The sequence below is a fragment of the Antrostomus carolinensis genome, unplaced genomic scaffold, assembly GCF_000700745.2.
Source record: "Antrostomus carolinensis isolate BGI_N321 unplaced genomic scaffold, ASM70074v2 scaffold1565, whole genome shotgun sequence".
NCBI lineage: Eukaryota > Metazoa > Chordata > Aves > Caprimulgiformes > Caprimulgidae > Antrostomus > Antrostomus carolinensis.
Genome location: NW_010313995.1, coordinates 13,322 through 32,156, shown reverse-complemented (window position 1 = coordinate 32,156; position 18,835 = coordinate 13,322). Strand labels below are relative to the sequence as shown.

The 18,835-nt window shown below is 37.0% G+C and overlaps 1 protein-coding gene across 1 annotated transcript; it reads right to left on the bottom strand.

Annotated features, from left to right (window-relative positions):
• Positions 1 to 1,828: 1,828 nt before the first annotated feature.
• LOC104519070 (MAGUK p55 subfamily member 6) lies at positions 1,829 to 14,179 on the bottom strand. The gene is made up of 5 exons (XM_010167463.1): positions 14,054 to 14,179; positions 9,517 to 9,669; positions 3,922 to 4,074; positions 3,161 to 3,388; positions 1,829 to 1,978 (listed from the first exon to the last, which is right to left on the bottom strand). The coding sequence occupies exons 1-5, from the start codon at positions 14,168 to 14,170 to the stop codon at positions 1,829 to 1,831; spliced, it is 801 nt and encodes a 266-aa protein (XP_010165765.1). The 5' UTR covers positions 14,171 to 14,179.
• Between the last annotated feature and the right edge of the window lie 4,656 nt (positions 14,180 to 18,835).

Below are 18,835 nucleotides of genomic sequence, written 5' to 3'. Positions count from 1 at the left end.
TCCTCTGATCTGATTGGTAATAAATTAAAATGGTGAGTGATTTCTCTGTGTCCTTATCTCAACCCACGAGCCTTTCGTTATATTTTTCTCTCAGTTGAGGAGGGGGAGTGGTAGAGTGGGCTTTGGTGGGCATTTGGCATCCAGCCAGGGACAACCACTACACACGCAGTACACTTATTTTGTATTCCTGAGCTGCTCCAAACAGGTTCCAGTGCAGCTTATTAACTCTCATTTCACAAACAGTGAATGCCATTAACACATGCCTAATCATGCCTTCAACTTTTTGCACTAAGTAACTACAGATTTAAAATCTTAGTACTTAAGCATTCCTGGTAATGAAAGATTGCTAAGATTCTCTATAAAAATAATTTCATGGCAAGCTCAATTCTCAGCAAGCTTAACACATACAAACACACAGGTACAAAATGTTAGATTTTTCTTCTCCATAACTGGTTGACCTGTCTTTTGCTAACAGGAACTGTTTGCTTTTCAACTTGTACACTCTTACTTCTGACTAACTGATTTTTTACAGTTAGCAAGATTTCAGTAACAGGCTAGCATTTCTAGAAAGCACAAGGAATAACTTTTTTCCCGAGTAGCATGATCTGCATAGCAATACTTGCAACACATTATGCTGGTTTAATGCATTTCATTTTTGCCACCGATCGAGTGTTTAAGATTTATTTCTCCTGGACTCCCACAAGTTGCAAGCTGGAAAATTTGAAAAGCAATACAGAAGACAGCTGTAAGAAGTAATGCAGAAGACAGTAAGCTAAATGTCAAACTACTCCGGAGTTCTGGAGTGTCTAACTTCTGAAACTAATTAACTTGGCAGTAATAAATTTTCCGCCTTCCCTCACACTTTTTATTCTCCTTTCTGTTATTACTGTCATTCACAAGCAACAGAATTCAACAACAGTTGATGATGTATATTAAAATATTTTTGTTGCTTTAAAAAAAGTCATATATATATTGCTCTCAAGTAACATTTGGTTCATTGTTGCCTGTTATCTAGCAAAGGGTCATCAATTTAGCAGTGGAAAGGGAAATTTATAATGCTAAACTCTTTGCCTAGATTGCCACTGCCACTTGCAATTCTGAGTGTCTCAGTTGAGAGAAGTGTCTTACAGGTTCACTCATCCCACTTTCAAAGGCACTGATGATGTTTCATGGTGTGTATAGTGTCTTGAAAAAATAAAAATAGCATAAGGACTGGATTACGTTTCTACTGAAGGACTGAATGCAGAAATACAACCTTAAAGCAGGATGAACTGTTAATACTTGAAATAGTGCCAAAGACTTTGATTATGAACATGCATGTTACAGCTCACAGACACTGACCACCACTGTGGAAATAAAAGATACAGCTTCTCCAAATAGCTATTCCCACCCATCTTCAAATCCACAGGATTAATTTCCCTCTCTCTCCGCTACTCTGAGCACTCAGGAAGGAGTCCACTTCTTCCACAGCTGCTGTCAGGGAAGGCTTGTCGCAGTTAACATCGTCAACCTACAACTTTCTGCTAGAAATTGTCCACTTAAACTGATTCTAGAATGACTAGGCTTATGATACAAGAACAAAGACAAATAAACAGTAGTAATAGCAAAATGATGTTACATATACAATTTATAGCATTCAATTTTCTCTAGTATTTCAATTGATATCAATATATTCAACAGATATCAATATACCTTGATATCAGCTTGAAATTGCATTGCAGTGTAAATATTTTTTTCTTATATCTGCTGTTAAATGGAAGTAGATAATAATTTAAATAGTTTATTATTAAGGCAACTAGTGAAGCTTTTTGGTTTTTCATTTGATTTTTTAAATCTTTTTACCAACCTGCCACCAGTTTGGATCTTCCCGGTTTACAATCTGAAGAATTTCTCCTTTGGAAAATTTCAAACCTGCTTCCTTGCATGGGATGAGGTTGTCATTATATGGATTATAATCAAAATGACACTTCACAAAAACCTGGAATGTGTAAGAATTTACAAAGCTTAAACATTATAAAATACATTCTTACTAATTTACCTCTCAAACTGAACAAATGTTTTTACCTACAGCACTAAAAGTTTGACATGAAAAGTCTGACAGGTTGCATTTGGTAAGTAAAATATAATCTATGGAAAAAACTGACATATACCAGCTGAGAGAGTAGAACTAATCAGTGGTGTAAACCTTGGCTGAAGTAGCTTCGTGATAAAAATAAGAAGCCAACTGTTCTATTTGAACAATGTATTACAAAACACTTATTTTTGCATTTCAGTATATACAACTCAGTATTCTGATTCTAAATTACTTAAAAATATTAAAAATTCTCAGAACGTGAGCACTGTATTGAAGGCTTGTGGAATCTTAGGAATTAATTTTGCAATGAACTGAATGTTTTAAAACAAACAAGATATTTGACTGCTGAAGACTGAAATTTGATGCAGGGAAGTTGCGTCAGTAGACTGGAATCTGCCTTTTTTTCTACCAGGTTGGGGAGCAAAGGAAGCAGCACACCTGCCTCAAACACAGCATATTCCCTCAGCATCTACTCAATGTAAGCACAGTCTATTATAGTCATGGGCATTAAGACCCACTACCTGAAGGAGTGTCTTACAAGATGGTTGAAATGCTCTAATCTAGAGCAACAAGTTACTTCTGCAGTGGGAAAATCGACAGCCTGCAGCAACACCAAAAGGATAAGGAATAGCCACCATCCAAGTTCCTACTTAAGTCAGCAAGTTCAAGATCGTGTGTTGAATTCAATTTGGTTTTAAATCCTCTGAAACAGATTCCTCAGACACTGATCATGTTATGAACACATGTAGTTCACTGCAGCTTAATGTGATTGTGGCTAGGCCATCAGCAGTCACTGGATGTCAAAGAAACATGCTGTATATGTAGCATACAAATACTTATCAATCTTGGATATTAATTAGAATTTTTTAGGCAGGCAGATTAGGTGTGGCATTAATCTACTGAATAAACTCATTTCCAAAATGTACTTAAAGGTGAATACAGGGTATCTATATTTTAGCCTTCTAGCTAGCATTAAATACACAAAATAATCAAAATATGTCTAATCCAAAATCTTAAAACAATCTTACGCAACAAAGCACTGAGCAGAAGTTCTTTTAACAGAATTGTTAGAAACGTACTACTGACCTGTTGAGGAACGACAGTGTCTCTGTAGCTGGGGAGGATCTTCAGAGTGACACTGCCACTAATGTTTTTCAGCAGTTCCTGCAATTCTTTTGGATTGTTTCCAACCTCATGGCCATTCACCTCTTTAATAATGTCTCCTACATGCAGAAGACCTTGTCGGTCTATCATTCCTCCATGAAGAATTCGTGCTATTACCAGATCATTGTTCTCAACTCGAAACGTAACACCCTGAAAGAGGTATGTGACACCTAGTTTACCATTGTTTGAATTTCCATTTCATTTTACCATTACCTCAAGCAAAAATATACAGCTATGGGATATTCTATCCACCCCAATGAAAACAGGCAGTAACAGTTACTACAGTCTAAGAGTTCCCAACACACAGACAAGCATCAGGTGACACAAAAGTGCTTTCAGACAAGGTTTTCATACGACTGAACAATGACTGTATTGTTCTTGATTACATGCAATGCTGTCATTTTGAACCAGGACCAAACAGATGTGTTAGTCAACACATGGTAAGCAAGCAAGTTGTTCAGCCTAGTGACTGCCTATTCACTATCCTGTAATTTCTTAAAGAAAACGGGATGGAGAACATACAAATATCTTCTTATTTCAACCTCTCAATACTCATCCTATCACCCATTAAATTACACAACATAATAATAGATATAATTAAAACATAATGCAAGAAATCAGGCACGTACAAATGTTTTCACTCACACTTTAAATTAAAGACACATTCATCTTCAATTACTTACCAGTGGTTCTCCTGCTCTTTTGTGAATTCCAAGGATACGGATAGCATCTACTGGAACAATCTGGTTGTTCACTGAAGAATTATTGACTTCTGGGCTAGAAGGAGGGGAATCGTAACATTTTGAAGCCACAATATCATGTGCTTCCAAGAGTGACTGCAAAGGAACAGGAAAAGCCCTTTTTAAATCATGAAATAACCATTTGCAAAAGGATTTAGTGCTGAATAACCACTGAATCTGCCCTTTTGGGACCAGATCATAAAACTCTTACTTCACATGGAATGGAGCAAAAATTGGCATTCAAGGACTCGCTGCCTTGGCAAATATACTCTCTTTTGTAAATACAAGTGCTTCTTCTTAAGGAAGTACAGGAGAAATGTAATGAATTTGTGAGGAGCATGTGATCTTGCAGGGAAGAAGATGGAAAAAGGAGTACCTAAAATAGAATTTCACTTAATGAGACAGTATCTGAGCAAATGGTTAAAGTAAATGAACAGCCCACTGCAAAAAAATGAAGATAACTCATCATTAGATACTTGTATTAATGTAATAAAATTTTCTTTCACAGTAATTTGTATAATTACAGGTATGCAAGGATTTCTAGCAATCTGCAGAGTAAGTGCTTTCTGCTTCCATAAAGCCAAGGCAGAATTCTAGCACCAAATGAATCCAAGTTGACAGAATTCACTTTCTGGAAGAGAAGAGCTCGGACCTTATAGTAAATGGTGTTTTCACCAGTTCACATACATAAACAGAGAGTAAAACAAGGAGATCCAAATAAATATAATAATCTTTGGAAGACAAGGCAACTTAGACTTGATTTTCTTGTAAAAGATACTTTAAGATTTAAAGAAAATATAAGACAATACATACAGGTAAAACAAGATCAAACTTGTGAAATTAGACAGTGAAGACTTTCTGTCTTAAGAGGAAAAGGGACACCCTATAGCCACCATATATGGTAGTTCAAGATAAAGCATCCTGTAGCACAAAAAGTCTCACTGACAGATACAGGAAGAGGAAAAGAAGCAAGTAGAGGAGAAGCCTACTAGGCCTCAAACAGCACAGCTTTATTTCAAATAGTGACCTGATGAGATACGGTCTTGAGTTAGATCACTGACTGGTGTCAAATAAGTAGCTAAAGTGAAGACACCAAGGACAGGACACCATAGGGACTATCACTGATAGTGCCATGTGTGTGCCACAGGAAGACATCAAACTACCACCGTCCTGGTTTTGGCTGGGATAGAGCACATTTTCTTCTTAGTAGCTAGAATAGCACTGTGTTTTGGTCTCAGCATGGGATTTGGTATGAGAACAATGTTGATAATATACTGATGCTTTTAGTTGTTCGGAAATCAAGGACTTTCCAACTTCCTGTGTTTTGCTAGTGTGCAGGTACAGAAGAAGCTGGGGGGAGCACAGTAAGATTAACAGACCCAAATTGGCATTTGGATATGCCAACGGAATATTCCATATCCGATAACATCACGTTCAGTATATAAATGAGGGTTGGCTGGAAAGCTGGGGCTCTTGCTCTTCTGGGATTGCAGTTTCGGGATCTCTATCCTGCTCCGGGATCACCAGCCAGGAACGAGTTGGTGGGTGGTGAGCAATTGCATTGTGCAACACTCATCTGTATATTCTGTCATTACTATTAATAGTCGTAGCAGTAGTATCATTATTTCATTTTATTTCAATTATTAAATTGTTTTTATCTCAACGTTTGAGTCTCCTTTCGCTTAATCCTCCAACTCCTCCCCATTTCCCAGCGGGGAGGGTCGGGGTGTGAGTAAGTGGCTGTGTGGTTTTTAGTGGCCTGCCAGGTTAAACCACAACAACTAGAAAGCAGCAGAGCAGATGAACAGGCAAAATTTAAGCAAATTTAACAATTTTGCTATGCAGTCTGCTCCATCCTTCCGTAAACCACCTCTAACCTAAAAGTTGTGCAACCATATTAGTTTAGTGCTGAGCTCAACAAAGTATCACAAACTCTCAAAGTATCACAAACCTCAACAGTAATTTTAATCTGTCCACTACACGATGACCTTGCTGATATTTCAACTTGATGTTGGAAGGAGGTACTAATTCACCAATTCTGCCCCTGCCATTAAGACTGTAAAGACAGCTGCTTATTGTGGCTGCTCTGATACTGTGGACAGAAACCAAATCAAATTAAATAGGAAAAACAATCATTTATTTAAATCAAGCAGCTGTCAGATGGTAGCAATTTCTAATTCTTCATTATCCAAGGCACATCCAATCCAGAAACCAGGAGAACAGACCTCTGTTTGCCAATGTTTGCAAGCAACATTTTTGGATCTTTCTGTATTTCCAAAATGAAACAACTAGCATCAACTACACATTTTAACACATTACCACTGACAAAACCAGGTGGATACACCAGCGCGATACTTCCAATTTCCTCTTTTGTTCACACACCAGAACAAATTGTTCCCAAACTTTCTGGCCACAAACCACTAGACTTCTCATGGACCCTTATGCATAACCATGCTTGTACTGCTCCCTGTCCTTAACGGTCATATAATTTATGGATTATAATCTGATCCACAGTCAAAAAAGAATACTAAATTAACAGTTTGTGTCATGTTTTTCAAATTAACATGCTCTGTAAGATTCTTCAGTTCTTAAATCTGTTCCCATTCCACATTCTGATCCTATTTATTCACTCAGTTTTATGGATAAGAATTCGTTCTTTCAACAACAACTTAACCATCTCTAATCACAAAATCTTTTTTCTGCTATTTACATGATGTCTGAATCACAGAAGGACTATCAGGGACTGTACTGCTGCCCACAATTATAAAATGGTTTATTTAATAAAAGCAGTCTACTGGTTTCCTTACAACAAGACACAGTTAACTTATTACCTTCCCATACCTAATTCTCAGTTCTGAAACTCAAGAGTCTATACCAGTTTTACAAGACTGCTTCCAGCCAGCCAGGTGACAGTGTACAGTCCTGAAGAACACTTAAACAAAGCCATCTGGCAACAGGGGCCATGTGTCTGCAACCACTGTTGGACTACTCTCCAATATTTTATGTTGCTCACAGTTACTTTCTTATTTCAGTAATATGGTTGAGTGATCTGAGAAATATAGTTGCATGAACTTCACTTGTTTCTTTCTTAAGGTATCGGAAAAAAGGATACCCTGTGCTCCTGCAACTCCAGTGCTCCCCTGGAATCCAGCCTTTCCCATACTGGTGCTAGAACATTTATAAAACCACTGACAAAGGTCTGCAAAATAACACAAACTGGATAATCAACATCCATAAGACAGTTCAAAGTCTCCTCCACACCGCATATGTATGCATGCTACGTAAGCAGGATCAGCTGACTATCCAAGACTGGATAACTGTAGAAAAGTTCTCATGGAAAAAATGGCAACGTTGCTGGAATAAGGCATTTAGAGGAACTCTCTGCATATCACAAGAGATACCACACAACGGACATAAAGTGGGATTGTTACAAGGCATGAATATGTGGGAAAAATAACCCTATAAATTAAGATCTGTCTAGAAGGCAACCTAAGATCACTTTTCCAAATGAAACATTTTAAAGTTCTGATTAGCCATTGTAAAGCTAACTATTAGAAGAAAATATAGGATACTTTTCAGATTAAGTATTTTATTGTCAGCAGAATCTACTATTTAGAGTGTATGGCTTGCATGATTCTTGGAAAGGTGAAAGTAACTGAACAAGTTCTTAACAAAACAGCATAGTCTCCACTCTGCTGGGGGATGTTGTGAATGCCAGATTTCTACATGGGTCCAAAAATCCAACAGAACAAACTGATGGAAGAGAACACCACCACAGGTGGATGATACTACTTCTCACTCAGAAGTCTGAGCCATAAATTCTCCTTGCAGTCTTCACTAGATGCCTACTGCCAGGGAAAGGGAAGGAAAATAGAAGAGATACTTGTTAAAGAGACCTTTAACATGCAATTAGGAAGCACTAACACAAGAACAGAGCAAAACTGTAAAGTTAAGGTAGCGTATATGCAATTTCAAGTCTGCTCTTTATAAATCAAACAACAAAAAGTGTACAAGACGTAGCATAAATATTGGCATTTTTGTTCACCAGCTACTTTGGAACTTTTAAATTAAATGTGTAAGTTGCTTAAGCCTGAACTAATGGAGTAACTGACACCAGCATCATGTTGTGCCTCTCTGTAAATACGACCACTGAACAGGAATGAATTCTGGGTTTGCCTTAGCGTTGGCTGTTCACCCCAATTAAAATTCTTACTTGATCTCGGTCTCCTACAGGCCATTTCCAGTCTCCACCACAAAGATTCTTTGCCAAGTTGATCTCTGGTCTTTGCCATCTCTCTTCAGAGATCATTGCTACAGTGCCTTTCAGAGTCAGCCTACTCCAGCAAGTTCTTCACTTTTTAGGTCCTTTCCATCTTTTGATTCATCCCCTTCAACTTGTCAGCTTTAGCTTCTCTATCTAACACGATGGATCTTTGGCAGGTCTGTCACTGCACCGGTTGGTCCCCAATTCCAACCTTTTTGCATCGTAACTACTGATTCCTCCAAACTCATCCTCTCCTTTTCCAGTACCAATTTCTGCTAAGGGATCAAAGACCGATTTGAAGGTTTATTCACCAGTAAGTCGCCAAATAATAGTCTTTGATCCCTTAGTTATGAAGCCCTTCTGGACAAATAAGAGCACAAGGGAGGCCAACATACTGCTCTTCAGAAGAGGCAGAGGAACTGTCAGCATTCAGAATAGCTACTACCTCGAAAGCTGAGCTCTAAAGTGTTCCTTCTTCCAACAGGCCACAGCTTGACAACATTTCCAGTTTTTATCTGTGTTAAATGGTAATGCACCTCACTGCTATGTTTGTATAATGTATAACTGAAAATTTAGAAAAAAAATGTGTTTAAACTCATATAACTCATAACCTCATATGTCTGTGATTCTGTACCTGTCTGCCAAAAGAAGCACATTTATACTGTGGCAAAAGGATACCTATAGCTAAGCACTAAAATCAGCTGAAGCCTGCCTAGAAAGCCCAGAATCTATCAAGGATTTACAAACCCTAATCTTCAAATGTCAGTACAGAAGCTGGTAATAAAATGGCTGCTATGGAAAAACATCTGCTTTTGACAAGTGTATGTCAAAACTTCATTTATGTAAAGTACAGCAACAGTGAGAGGGATGCAGAGTCTCACAGAAGAATCACATTCCTTCCCTCTGCAAAACTGTCCATCTTACACAGGAGTATGAATGTCAGGAATTGAGACCACCTGGAAATGCTAAGGATGAAGCCTTCAAGGAATTGTTATGGAAACTCTAGTCATATAGGAAGGTAATGTTTATCCAAGATTCATAACAGAAATTCAAGTGGATTTTAATACAATGAGTGAAGATATTCTTGAGGTGATGTCAAAGACTAAAATTGTGCTTATTCTTAACCCCACACGGCTTCTGTTTTACCTTTCATTCAGAATAAAATCCTACATATTAAAGCTTGCTATACTTCAGGTTTTGTTTCATTATTATTCCTAGATCCATATGTGGACAACAATACAGTTAAGTTGGTAAGTATAGTAAAAAGGTGGCACCTGAAAATGAGGCTCCTTGAGTATTCCAACCAATTCTGCAATATTTTCATCTTTATTTATTAAGGGACTGATGTCTTCAAGAATTTCATTCACCAGCTCCAGGTTGTTGTCACTGACAGCCTCAAGTTTAGAATCTTCCAGTCGCTCATGAGCCTGTAAAATTAAATATATGAGACTATATTGTAAATAAGTTTCAAGCAGTTACAATTTATAAACCTTTTAATTCTTTTCTTGGTTCAGGAAAGACAGAAAAAATACATACAGTATAATCTGAACCTTTATAACTGCTGAAGGATTTTGCACGCTTAAGTACGTGACCCAAGAAACTTTATGAGTGGCACCTGTAAGAGATGCTTATATGTCCTTATTTCCCATAACCTCTATGCTTTATACACACACCCAACAGTCCTCTTGGAACAGTACAGCACCTCCGATCTTTTCTGCTTCAGAACCCAGTACAAGTACCTCTTCTAGAAGTAGGACAAAAAAGGAATTAAGGGATCTGCTCAGGAAAAAAGTCTGCAAGAGAAGCATTTACCTCAGGCTCATCTCATTCAAATATCTTCAGAACAGCAAATTCCAAAGGAAGGTCTGCATAACTAAAGGAAATTCTAAAGAAAAGTCTGCAGCAAAGGTGGCTAACAGTATCCTGGGCTGCACTAAGAACAGTGTTGCTAGAAGGCTGAGCTCTATTCAGCACTGGTGAGGTCACTGTGTACAGTTCTGGACGTACTGGAGAGTGTCCAGAGAAGGACCACTAAGATGACGAAGGGACTGGAGCACCTCACATTTGAGGGCTGAGAGAGCTGGGACTGTTTAGCCTAGAGGAGAGAAGGCCCTGGGTGGGATGATCTCATCAATGTGTACAGATACCCGAAAGGAGGGTGCCAAGAGGATGGAGCTGGGCTCTTTCAGTGGTGCCCAGTGACAGGACCAGAGGCAATGGGCACAAACTGAAAAACAGGAGGCTCTGTCAGAACATCAGGAAACACTTTTTTATTGTGAGGCTGACTGAGCACAGCTACAGTTTGCCAGAGAAGTTGGAGCCTCCCTCCTTGGACGTAGTCAAAAGGCATCCAGATATGGTCCTGGGCAACCATCTCCAGGTGACCCTGCTTGAGCAGGGGGTTGGACCAGATGACCTCCAAAGGCCCCTTCCAACCTCAAACATTCTGTGATTCTGTGATAACTTCATCTCTTTCTCTTGAGCTATTGCTGCAGACATAACCCTTTCTTAAACACTGCAGAAACTCAAAATTCATTGAAAGGTAGGAGCTTTTAGCTGCAAGAGAAACATCTCATAAATCCGAACGCTTCATTTATTTATTACAGGCAGTGCTGTATCATAAAATTAGGGAATAAGAGGAAGCCAAAAATAACTAGGATTCTCAATGCACTCAATTAAGAGTTTTTTACAACACCGTAGCAACAAGAAGTTCAAACAAGAACAATTGCTTTGGCATGGAAAAACACAATAAATAACAGATATAACAGATATATTGGGAGTCATCTATATATACTTCTCATATATATAATTTGAAGGCATGCATAACACATCTACTTTCTAATTAGTGCTTTAAAACAGATTTTAAAATAAAATGTTGCTAAAACCGGCAGACTTTGCTTCCTGAAATCATCCAAGTATTAAATCTTACTTCATATCTATAAAATGATATTTCTGCAGGACTGATGATCAAACACTAGAAAGGTTAACTCAACACGGAGAAAGACATTTCTAACATTCCCCAACACCAACACGCACAAACCAAATGACCATGATGACAAAGTCATAGGAAGCTTGGCACCTACACACATTCTCCTTAGTAAGGAAATGCTATTTTGTACATAATATGTACAGTAAACAATATCCTTCTTTTAAAGCTCATTTCTTTTACAGCAAGTAAAAACACAAATCTATTGGCTTTTAAGCATACCCCAACTACAAAACCTTTATAAGATTAGAGAATATGGGTTACGTTCTTTCTCACTCATTTTCTTTAAAATACTACCACTAACAGAGATTACAATCTAAACAGAAATATCCTCACCCTTCACTCCAAAATCAAGGACATGTATATACCAGGAAACAGAAAGGTTCTCAGTCAGCAACCTCTGATCCTGTAATACGTTGAGGAGTAGCAGGATATGGAGTGGTATGAATAATTTAAATAAATAAATAAATTATTTTAAAAAGGAATAGCTAACTTAGATATAACCTTTTTTGTTTTTTCAGTTCAGTTAATTTCAGAAATAGTGATACTGAATTGAGTCTTCTGATTTATTTTATATTTATTATACTTGTCAAAAAGTGAAACAGTAAGGCTATTTCCTCCAACAATCTGACATCCTAAATACTGGCCTCGATGTTTATAGATTACTCCTAAAATGCTTCCTTGGTCTAGGTTAGGCATTCACCTGATATGCTGCAGGGTATGCTACAATACTGAAAGCAATAGCATGACTGCGGAAAAGAAGATAAAGTTTTGAGGCTCTAAAGAAGAGTTCAACAATCCAGGAGAAGAGAATTTTGATTAGACAGTTCAGTAGCAAAATCGAGTAAATTCATGCATGTTGCAATTTCAAGAACTGTTTTCCAAAAAGCATAACAATTCTAAAGGCTAGTTAGGATTGAGCATAAACATCAGTAAATGACAGGAAAATGCATTTGACAGTGATTACAATTACTTCCTCTTTCTCCTACCACCCACTGAAGAAAGGAAAGGTACAATAAAAAAACCTTTTCTGAAAAAAGCTCTCTAATTTCTATCTTGATGTCTTTATTCTAAACAAAAAAGTGTGAAATGAATTTAACACAATTTTAAAAGATTAGCCAAACTTTGCATTGCAAATTATTATAAACTATCTAGTATGCTTATTGCTTGCCTTCATTTTTTTTTTTTAAGGACTGAAAAGAAAAAATAAGCTTGTATGGCTCATGGCACATTTCCCTAAATTTCTTTTTGTCCTTTTTGGGATACTTTACATAATGATTAGTCTTAATAACTGACTAATAAAGGAAAATAGAAAAGCTTTTATGTTTCTGGTCTGGTCTGAAATGAATCTGCTTAAATAATGTGACTATTGCCTATTCTGTTAAAACTAGCTCTTCTAATAGAAAAACAAGTTTTACATATTTTTAGAGATAAATGGATATATATGAAATCCATATACTTAATGAAATGTATTGTCATTTTGATCCTGGCCTTATTCAGCTCTGGTTAGGACTGAGTTTTGGGGTTTAATTCCACAATTAATACAAAAGAAAATATGAGTGAGGTCATGCCATATGAAGACAATTAAAACCTTTCAGCATTCTAGATAAAGCAAGTTCATAGTTAAGACTTCCACATAATTGTAATTGGCCATTAAAGTACAAACTCTTGATAAGAAAAAAATAGTTTGCAATGAACATTTTCTTAATGATAAATATTAAATTAAGACCCAGCAGATACTGAATTTGGAAAAAAATCTATGTGAGAAAATGCTTTTACTTACTCTAGTAAATTTAGTACACAAATCTTTTCCTCTGCAGTCATCTCACCAGCAGATGAGACATATCCATTATTTCTAATTTTATTACTACACAATGTCTCCCACTTACAATGAATTTTTTGAACAGCTAAACAGAAGTAAATTCTTGCATGAATGTATGAATTCTTATGAGTTTTCCTTTCCAGATTTTTCTACGGAGCAAAATCCCTGCACAACAATCCTTTAGCTTTACACAGTATTTCATGCCTGCCTAGAGGGCATTACTTTCAGATGTCTATTCATATTAGAGAGACAGCTACATTTAACTGTTTCTTCCTCATGAAAGCTGATTATTTTTATGAAGTAAGATTAAGAAAGAATACAAATGCCTTGCATCTCTGTGATAGACCAGGACAATCTCCTACTACATCTCAATTACAGAGTCCAAAGATTTTTTGTAAATACCACCTTACCTATTTATAAATATGTACCATCTGTAAATAAAAGATTTTCATAATGCAAGACCAAAACTAAGGATAGCCCATGTCTCAGAGAGCTGACAATCAAAGGTCCCAGTATTACTACAAGATCCAGGAAAGGGAATGGAGAGAATATTTCACTCCATTCAAAGTGCAAATGACAAAAAGAAAACTTGTTTCACCATGGGGGAAAGAAGGTTATTGCTCTCACTTTTCACCTTTGGAAAAAATGCTAAAAGTTAGAAGGCATATCGGTTTTGCACACAGCAGTGGTCACAAGACTATGTTAAAACCAACTGCTTCTAATTTCAAGTATTTTCACATTTTTTTAATAAATAATTTTACCACATTATTTCTGGAGTCCCTGAATTTTTCTTCCTCTTCTAGATTCTTCCATATAACAATAAATCAGTGGGCACAGAAATGACATTATACCAAATCTTCACCTTCAAGAATGCCTTCAAGTCTTTTAATAAGACATACTGTACATAAAAGCAATTGTTAATGCCTCAATCCATACTCAATGTTCACACAATTTAAGAGTTAAAATATTCCCAGATTCTACTCAGAGCAGCAAGTTTAAGTACCTTAGCAAGTGATCTTACAATAGGGTTTTCCATAATTCCTTTAAGAAAAATCAGGTCTATTTCTTCAGCGCCTGTTGATGTTGGCAGATCAGTAAGGTTATCCAGGACCTGCTGCATGGCTGCTGGCAAAACAAAAACAAAAAGTAAGTACCAAAATAGGCTTGCATAAATAGTAAAAGCTCTGGAAAACACCACAATATTAATGTTAGAGATGTTAAGCAGCCAACTACATCTACTGAGAGCAAGTGGACAGAATGGAAAAATAACTTCTTGTTGTTTGAAAGGTGGAAATAAAGGATCTAACCAAATCCTTATCATCATAATCAACTTAAATCCACATCATCACAATCAACTTAAATCCACATCCAGCACATTCCTTTCAAGACTGACTACTACTTAAAGACTGAAAAAAACCAAACAAGTATAAACTATATATAAGGTATGCATAATCTTCCAAACACAATAAAAGCAATTCATTCATGATTCTTTGCACTCAATCTCTCTTTCAGAGTAAGTTTTCAGGCCTCATACGTACACCAAACAACTGCAAGTTTTACACTGTTTGCATGGGCAGACGTCGCTGTTCTTAACACATAGTTCCGAATCGATTTTTTTTAATCAAAAATTTGGTTTCAAGGCAGCTCTTATCTTGGGGACACTTGAATCCATTCCCTGCAGTCCTTTACAACCAGTTCTGACTTACTGCACTCCAACACTAAGTGTAGATGGTGCAGATGCTAACAATGGGAAATATATCCTACAATACAAAACATATGTGTCTGCCCAGTACACTCTGTGGAGATTTTCCTGGCTGTCTACAGACCCATAGAGAACTGCAGCAACTTGGGTGAGAGTGAACAACGGTACCCGAGAAAGTCAGAAAATCCCACCATCCCAGCTGTCCTGTCCTGTGAAGTCACTGAGGTCAGTGGTGAGAACTTATAACTGTGTGCTTCAGCTCTCCCATTTAAGATAAAGTTGAACAAAACAGACCTTTCATGTGAAGGTTTCAGTACAACAACGGGTTCAGTACGACACAGTTCTTGCACATTCGGGTGCATGTGCAGCAGCCCTTAGCAGGGATTACATCAGTTAGCCCTGAGCTTGCAGAGATGAACACGTGCCAGTTCAGGCTGAACACAGAAGGGGGCACCCCTGGTGATAGTTACAATGTCCTTTGCAAGGTAAACGGTCATTCTTTCCCTGTTCTCCAACATATACCTAAGTATTCTTACCTTGTAGTATTACCTTAGTAGTGAATAACCTATACTGTTCTTGTTTCTAACTGTATTCTTTTAAACTCTTGCCGAGTCACGTGTGCATGCTCAAAGAGACACAGACACAGGAACACTACAAAAATCTTCTGTTGAGATCCCCAACATGCTAAAAAGCATTAGAACAACCACTGTGTACTGCAATGCTCTGCATGTTGCACAGCAGCATATATCAAGAGAATTAGAAAGCCTATATGCCCCTTCTCCCACACAGGAATTTCCCTTTAACTTTCCTCATTGCTTCATAATGAAAGCTATTATGAAACACTGCACAGTAACAGAACAAACAGCATTTCTCAACACCTACTTTCTAATTTTAATTCTTTGTAGAAAATTCCATTCCAAGAAAAAATTTTGTACCCATTCTTTCTGTCAAGTGGAACGGACTTTTCAACAATCAAATCGTCTTGTGTGCCACATTTCAAGTATAACAATGTATGTCAAAAGATATACATTGTTAAAAAATATGTTTTAATTATACTTCTCACTTACAAAAAGTGAATCTTCTGTGAAACCATGAGTAGGAGGGAAAATGACACTTACTTTATGCTTTCAAATTTTGAAGCAATATTATTTCTATTTTTTAATAGACAAAGTGCTGTTAGCAATCACACATTACATAGTCACCAAATCAACCTGTAAATAGTTCACATCTTCCTCAGACGATGTATGTCCTATATCTTGACTAGTTCAGCTGCAGATGCAACTGCCTTGCTTCACATTTGCTCAGTTCCCAGCTATAGATTCATTACTCAATGCAGACATGCCAGCTATAGCATTTGTGGAAGTAGATAGAAGTTTCTGGCCAATTTACGTAGTGTACTAGGTGCTGCATAAACACTGCAAGTGTTATAAGCTTTCTTTACATTTTAACATTTTTAATGTTTAAACAGACTTCAGGTTAGCACTTTTGTTCTTATAATAATCTGAGTAAAAATATAAAGCTTCCTTCAAGACAAAGCATGCATCTCAGCTACCAGTTGCAATTCCAGCACCTGATGCTGACAGAGGTATGCATAATAAAGACATCTCCATGTTAATAAGCTGTTTCTTACATAGCCCTTTCAGAACTCTGCCTATCTTAGAATGATCAAATTAATAAATAAAATTCCTACATAAAAACCTTTATCATCAAGGAGAAAACGTTAAGCGCAACATTAAGCTCCACAAGAATGACTTTCAAGCTTTGTGCAGCTATACAGGGTATTTTCAAATTAATATTTTATTCAATAAAGCTTTCACAAATTCTAGCATCAAAACTGCTTAAGTATATTTTAGCATTCTTGGAAAGCAGCAAATATATTTATCAACATGCAGAGTTTAAAAAATCCACAAAGGCAGACTTGCATCCCAGGTGATCAAAACCAGCTAGTTTTAGAAACAGCTTCCTCTTGCTGTGCAGCTGATGGTTGCCTTCTCCCATGGCACAGCCATCATGGCAAGAGTCTTCTTAGCTATAAACAGCATTGCCTCAACATTAGAAAGAAAAAAAAAAAAAGGCATGAATGTAAGGTGGGATGAGGCACCTTTACTCAATCTAGATTGTTTATATTTGAACATAATGTGGGTCTCTATATTGCCTCAGTGTAGCCAGTTCCCCATCTTAAAGGGAAGACCTTTCTGAATAGTTGAATAAAAAACCAATACTGTTAAGTACCCTTTTATTTTAACCAGCTACAAGGCTAAGTAAAAAAAAAAATTAGCATGAAAGAAAGTTTTAATAAGCTTCAACAAAGTCTTTGCACCTGTTAACTAGTACATGGTATCTAGAAACCAGAGGAATGTTTATACGCTTCACAATGTTTCACCACTTTACATCCACCTGACAAAAAATTCATAACAGAATCAAATGTTATTTTTTAAAAAAGTCATTTAGAGCATCTTCCAACAGGAATTATATCAGCTGGCTTATCTTAAAAGCACAGACAACAATACATTTTGTAGCAGACTAGACTAAGCACTTTCATGTCAGTGTTTCACATTTATTATGCAAGTCATGGGCCAGCTTCAAAGGTAGCTCCTGTTTAATGTGAAATGCTACTATTTGATCACGTGAAAATAGCTTTGAAAGTCTAAGCAACATATTGACCTACATACACCTTAGATATTCATACATGTACTTTCAAACAATTTGATTTAACCAAAGACAATTTAAGAAGGGAAGGAGGGAGACACTTTGGTAAATGTATTACAAACCCTCTTTTATCTAGTTATTCAACAGGCTTTTGTTTATTCATTTCTAGGGAAAAAATATCTTATTAAAATACAAACAGCAGGAGAGCTGTTGTTTCCAGGCTTAATTATAACTATCTTTCAGAATAATGTAGATATACATGGAATTTCAAGTAGCAGCCTTTAAAACATTTTCACTTTTTTCTTTCCTGGGACAAAGCCACCTTAGCTCTTTTAGAAAAATATCTTTGAGCAGCAGGACTAAAAGCTGAAGATGGAAGTACTCACGCAGGAAAGTTTTACTTAAAAGATCAGGTTCTATCAAGCAAGAAACAGATGGAGCTGAGGAGTTTAGAGACCATAAAATCTAAATACCCTATCAAAAATTGCCTTTTAAGCCCACCTTCTCTCCTTTGGCAAATTTGCCCTTCAAGTGTTGATAGAGGCTACTCACAGGCAGGGGGGGGAAATATCTGCAGAACTTAAATGTAAGTCAGACATAGAAGAACTAAGGACTGCAGTGAACAAACATACATCCCAGTAAGCAGTCAAACAGCACAAACCAGGTTGTCAGGGGTGCCCCTTATCGTTGAATACTTTGGTGTCTGATAAAATGGGGGCTGGACTACATGAAAGGCCCCTTCCAACACAAACCATTTAATGATTATATGATTCTAAACAGCAAATGTGTGCTTTTCCTTCAGTTGAAAATTAATTGGGTCTCTCTTGCCTTTCCCCATCTTTTAGAGGAAACTGGTTATAACATACTAACTTTGAGAGCTCCACCATGTACCTCCTTCTCTCTCTGAAGACAAGCCTTTTTCCATATTAAAAGACCTATCTGGGTAAAATTTTAAATTCTCATCACAACACAAAAGGATTTGTTTTTGTGAGAACAACATGAGATACACATGGTTCACTACAATGGTTAACAAAACCATCTAGGAACACACCCATTACAAGAAACACACATTGACAACAGCCTCCAGACAGAATAGGAGGAAAAGAGCAGCAGAAACAGGCTCTCAGTTGAAGCAAGTAGTTGAAATAAAAGGATTCTTAGGAAAATGTGACAACAGAACTGAGTTTGAGCTATAACTCTGAAGAGAAAATGAGATTACAATGGGACACCCTCCACTTCAGCCCCAGGCTTTGGTAACAGGGAACATACACACACATAGAATTAATTTCCACAGTCAATTTTCAAAGAACATTTTCATAACCATATAAAGTTTAAAACCTCCAGCAAGACTCAGCAGGAGTGTAGTAGTCTGCTGTGTCCATGCATTGAACAATTTAATCCTACTATACATATGACCTCATACTCAGAGAAACT

Excerpts from the sequence above, each read along its gene's own strand:
- LOC104519070 (XM_010167463.1), bottom strand. The coding sequence starts at position 14,170 with ATGCAGCAGGTCCTGGATAACCTTACTGATCTGCCAACATCAACAGGC. Across the intron at positions 4,075-9,516 it reads TCAAGGAGCCTCATTTTCAG|TCACTCTTGGAAGCACATGA; the intron begins GTGCCACCTTTT and ends GTTCCTTTGCAG. Across the intron at positions 1,979-3,160 it reads ACACTGTCGTTCCTCAACAG|GTTTTTGTGAAGTGTCATTT; the intron begins GTCAGTAGTACG and ends TACACATTCCAG.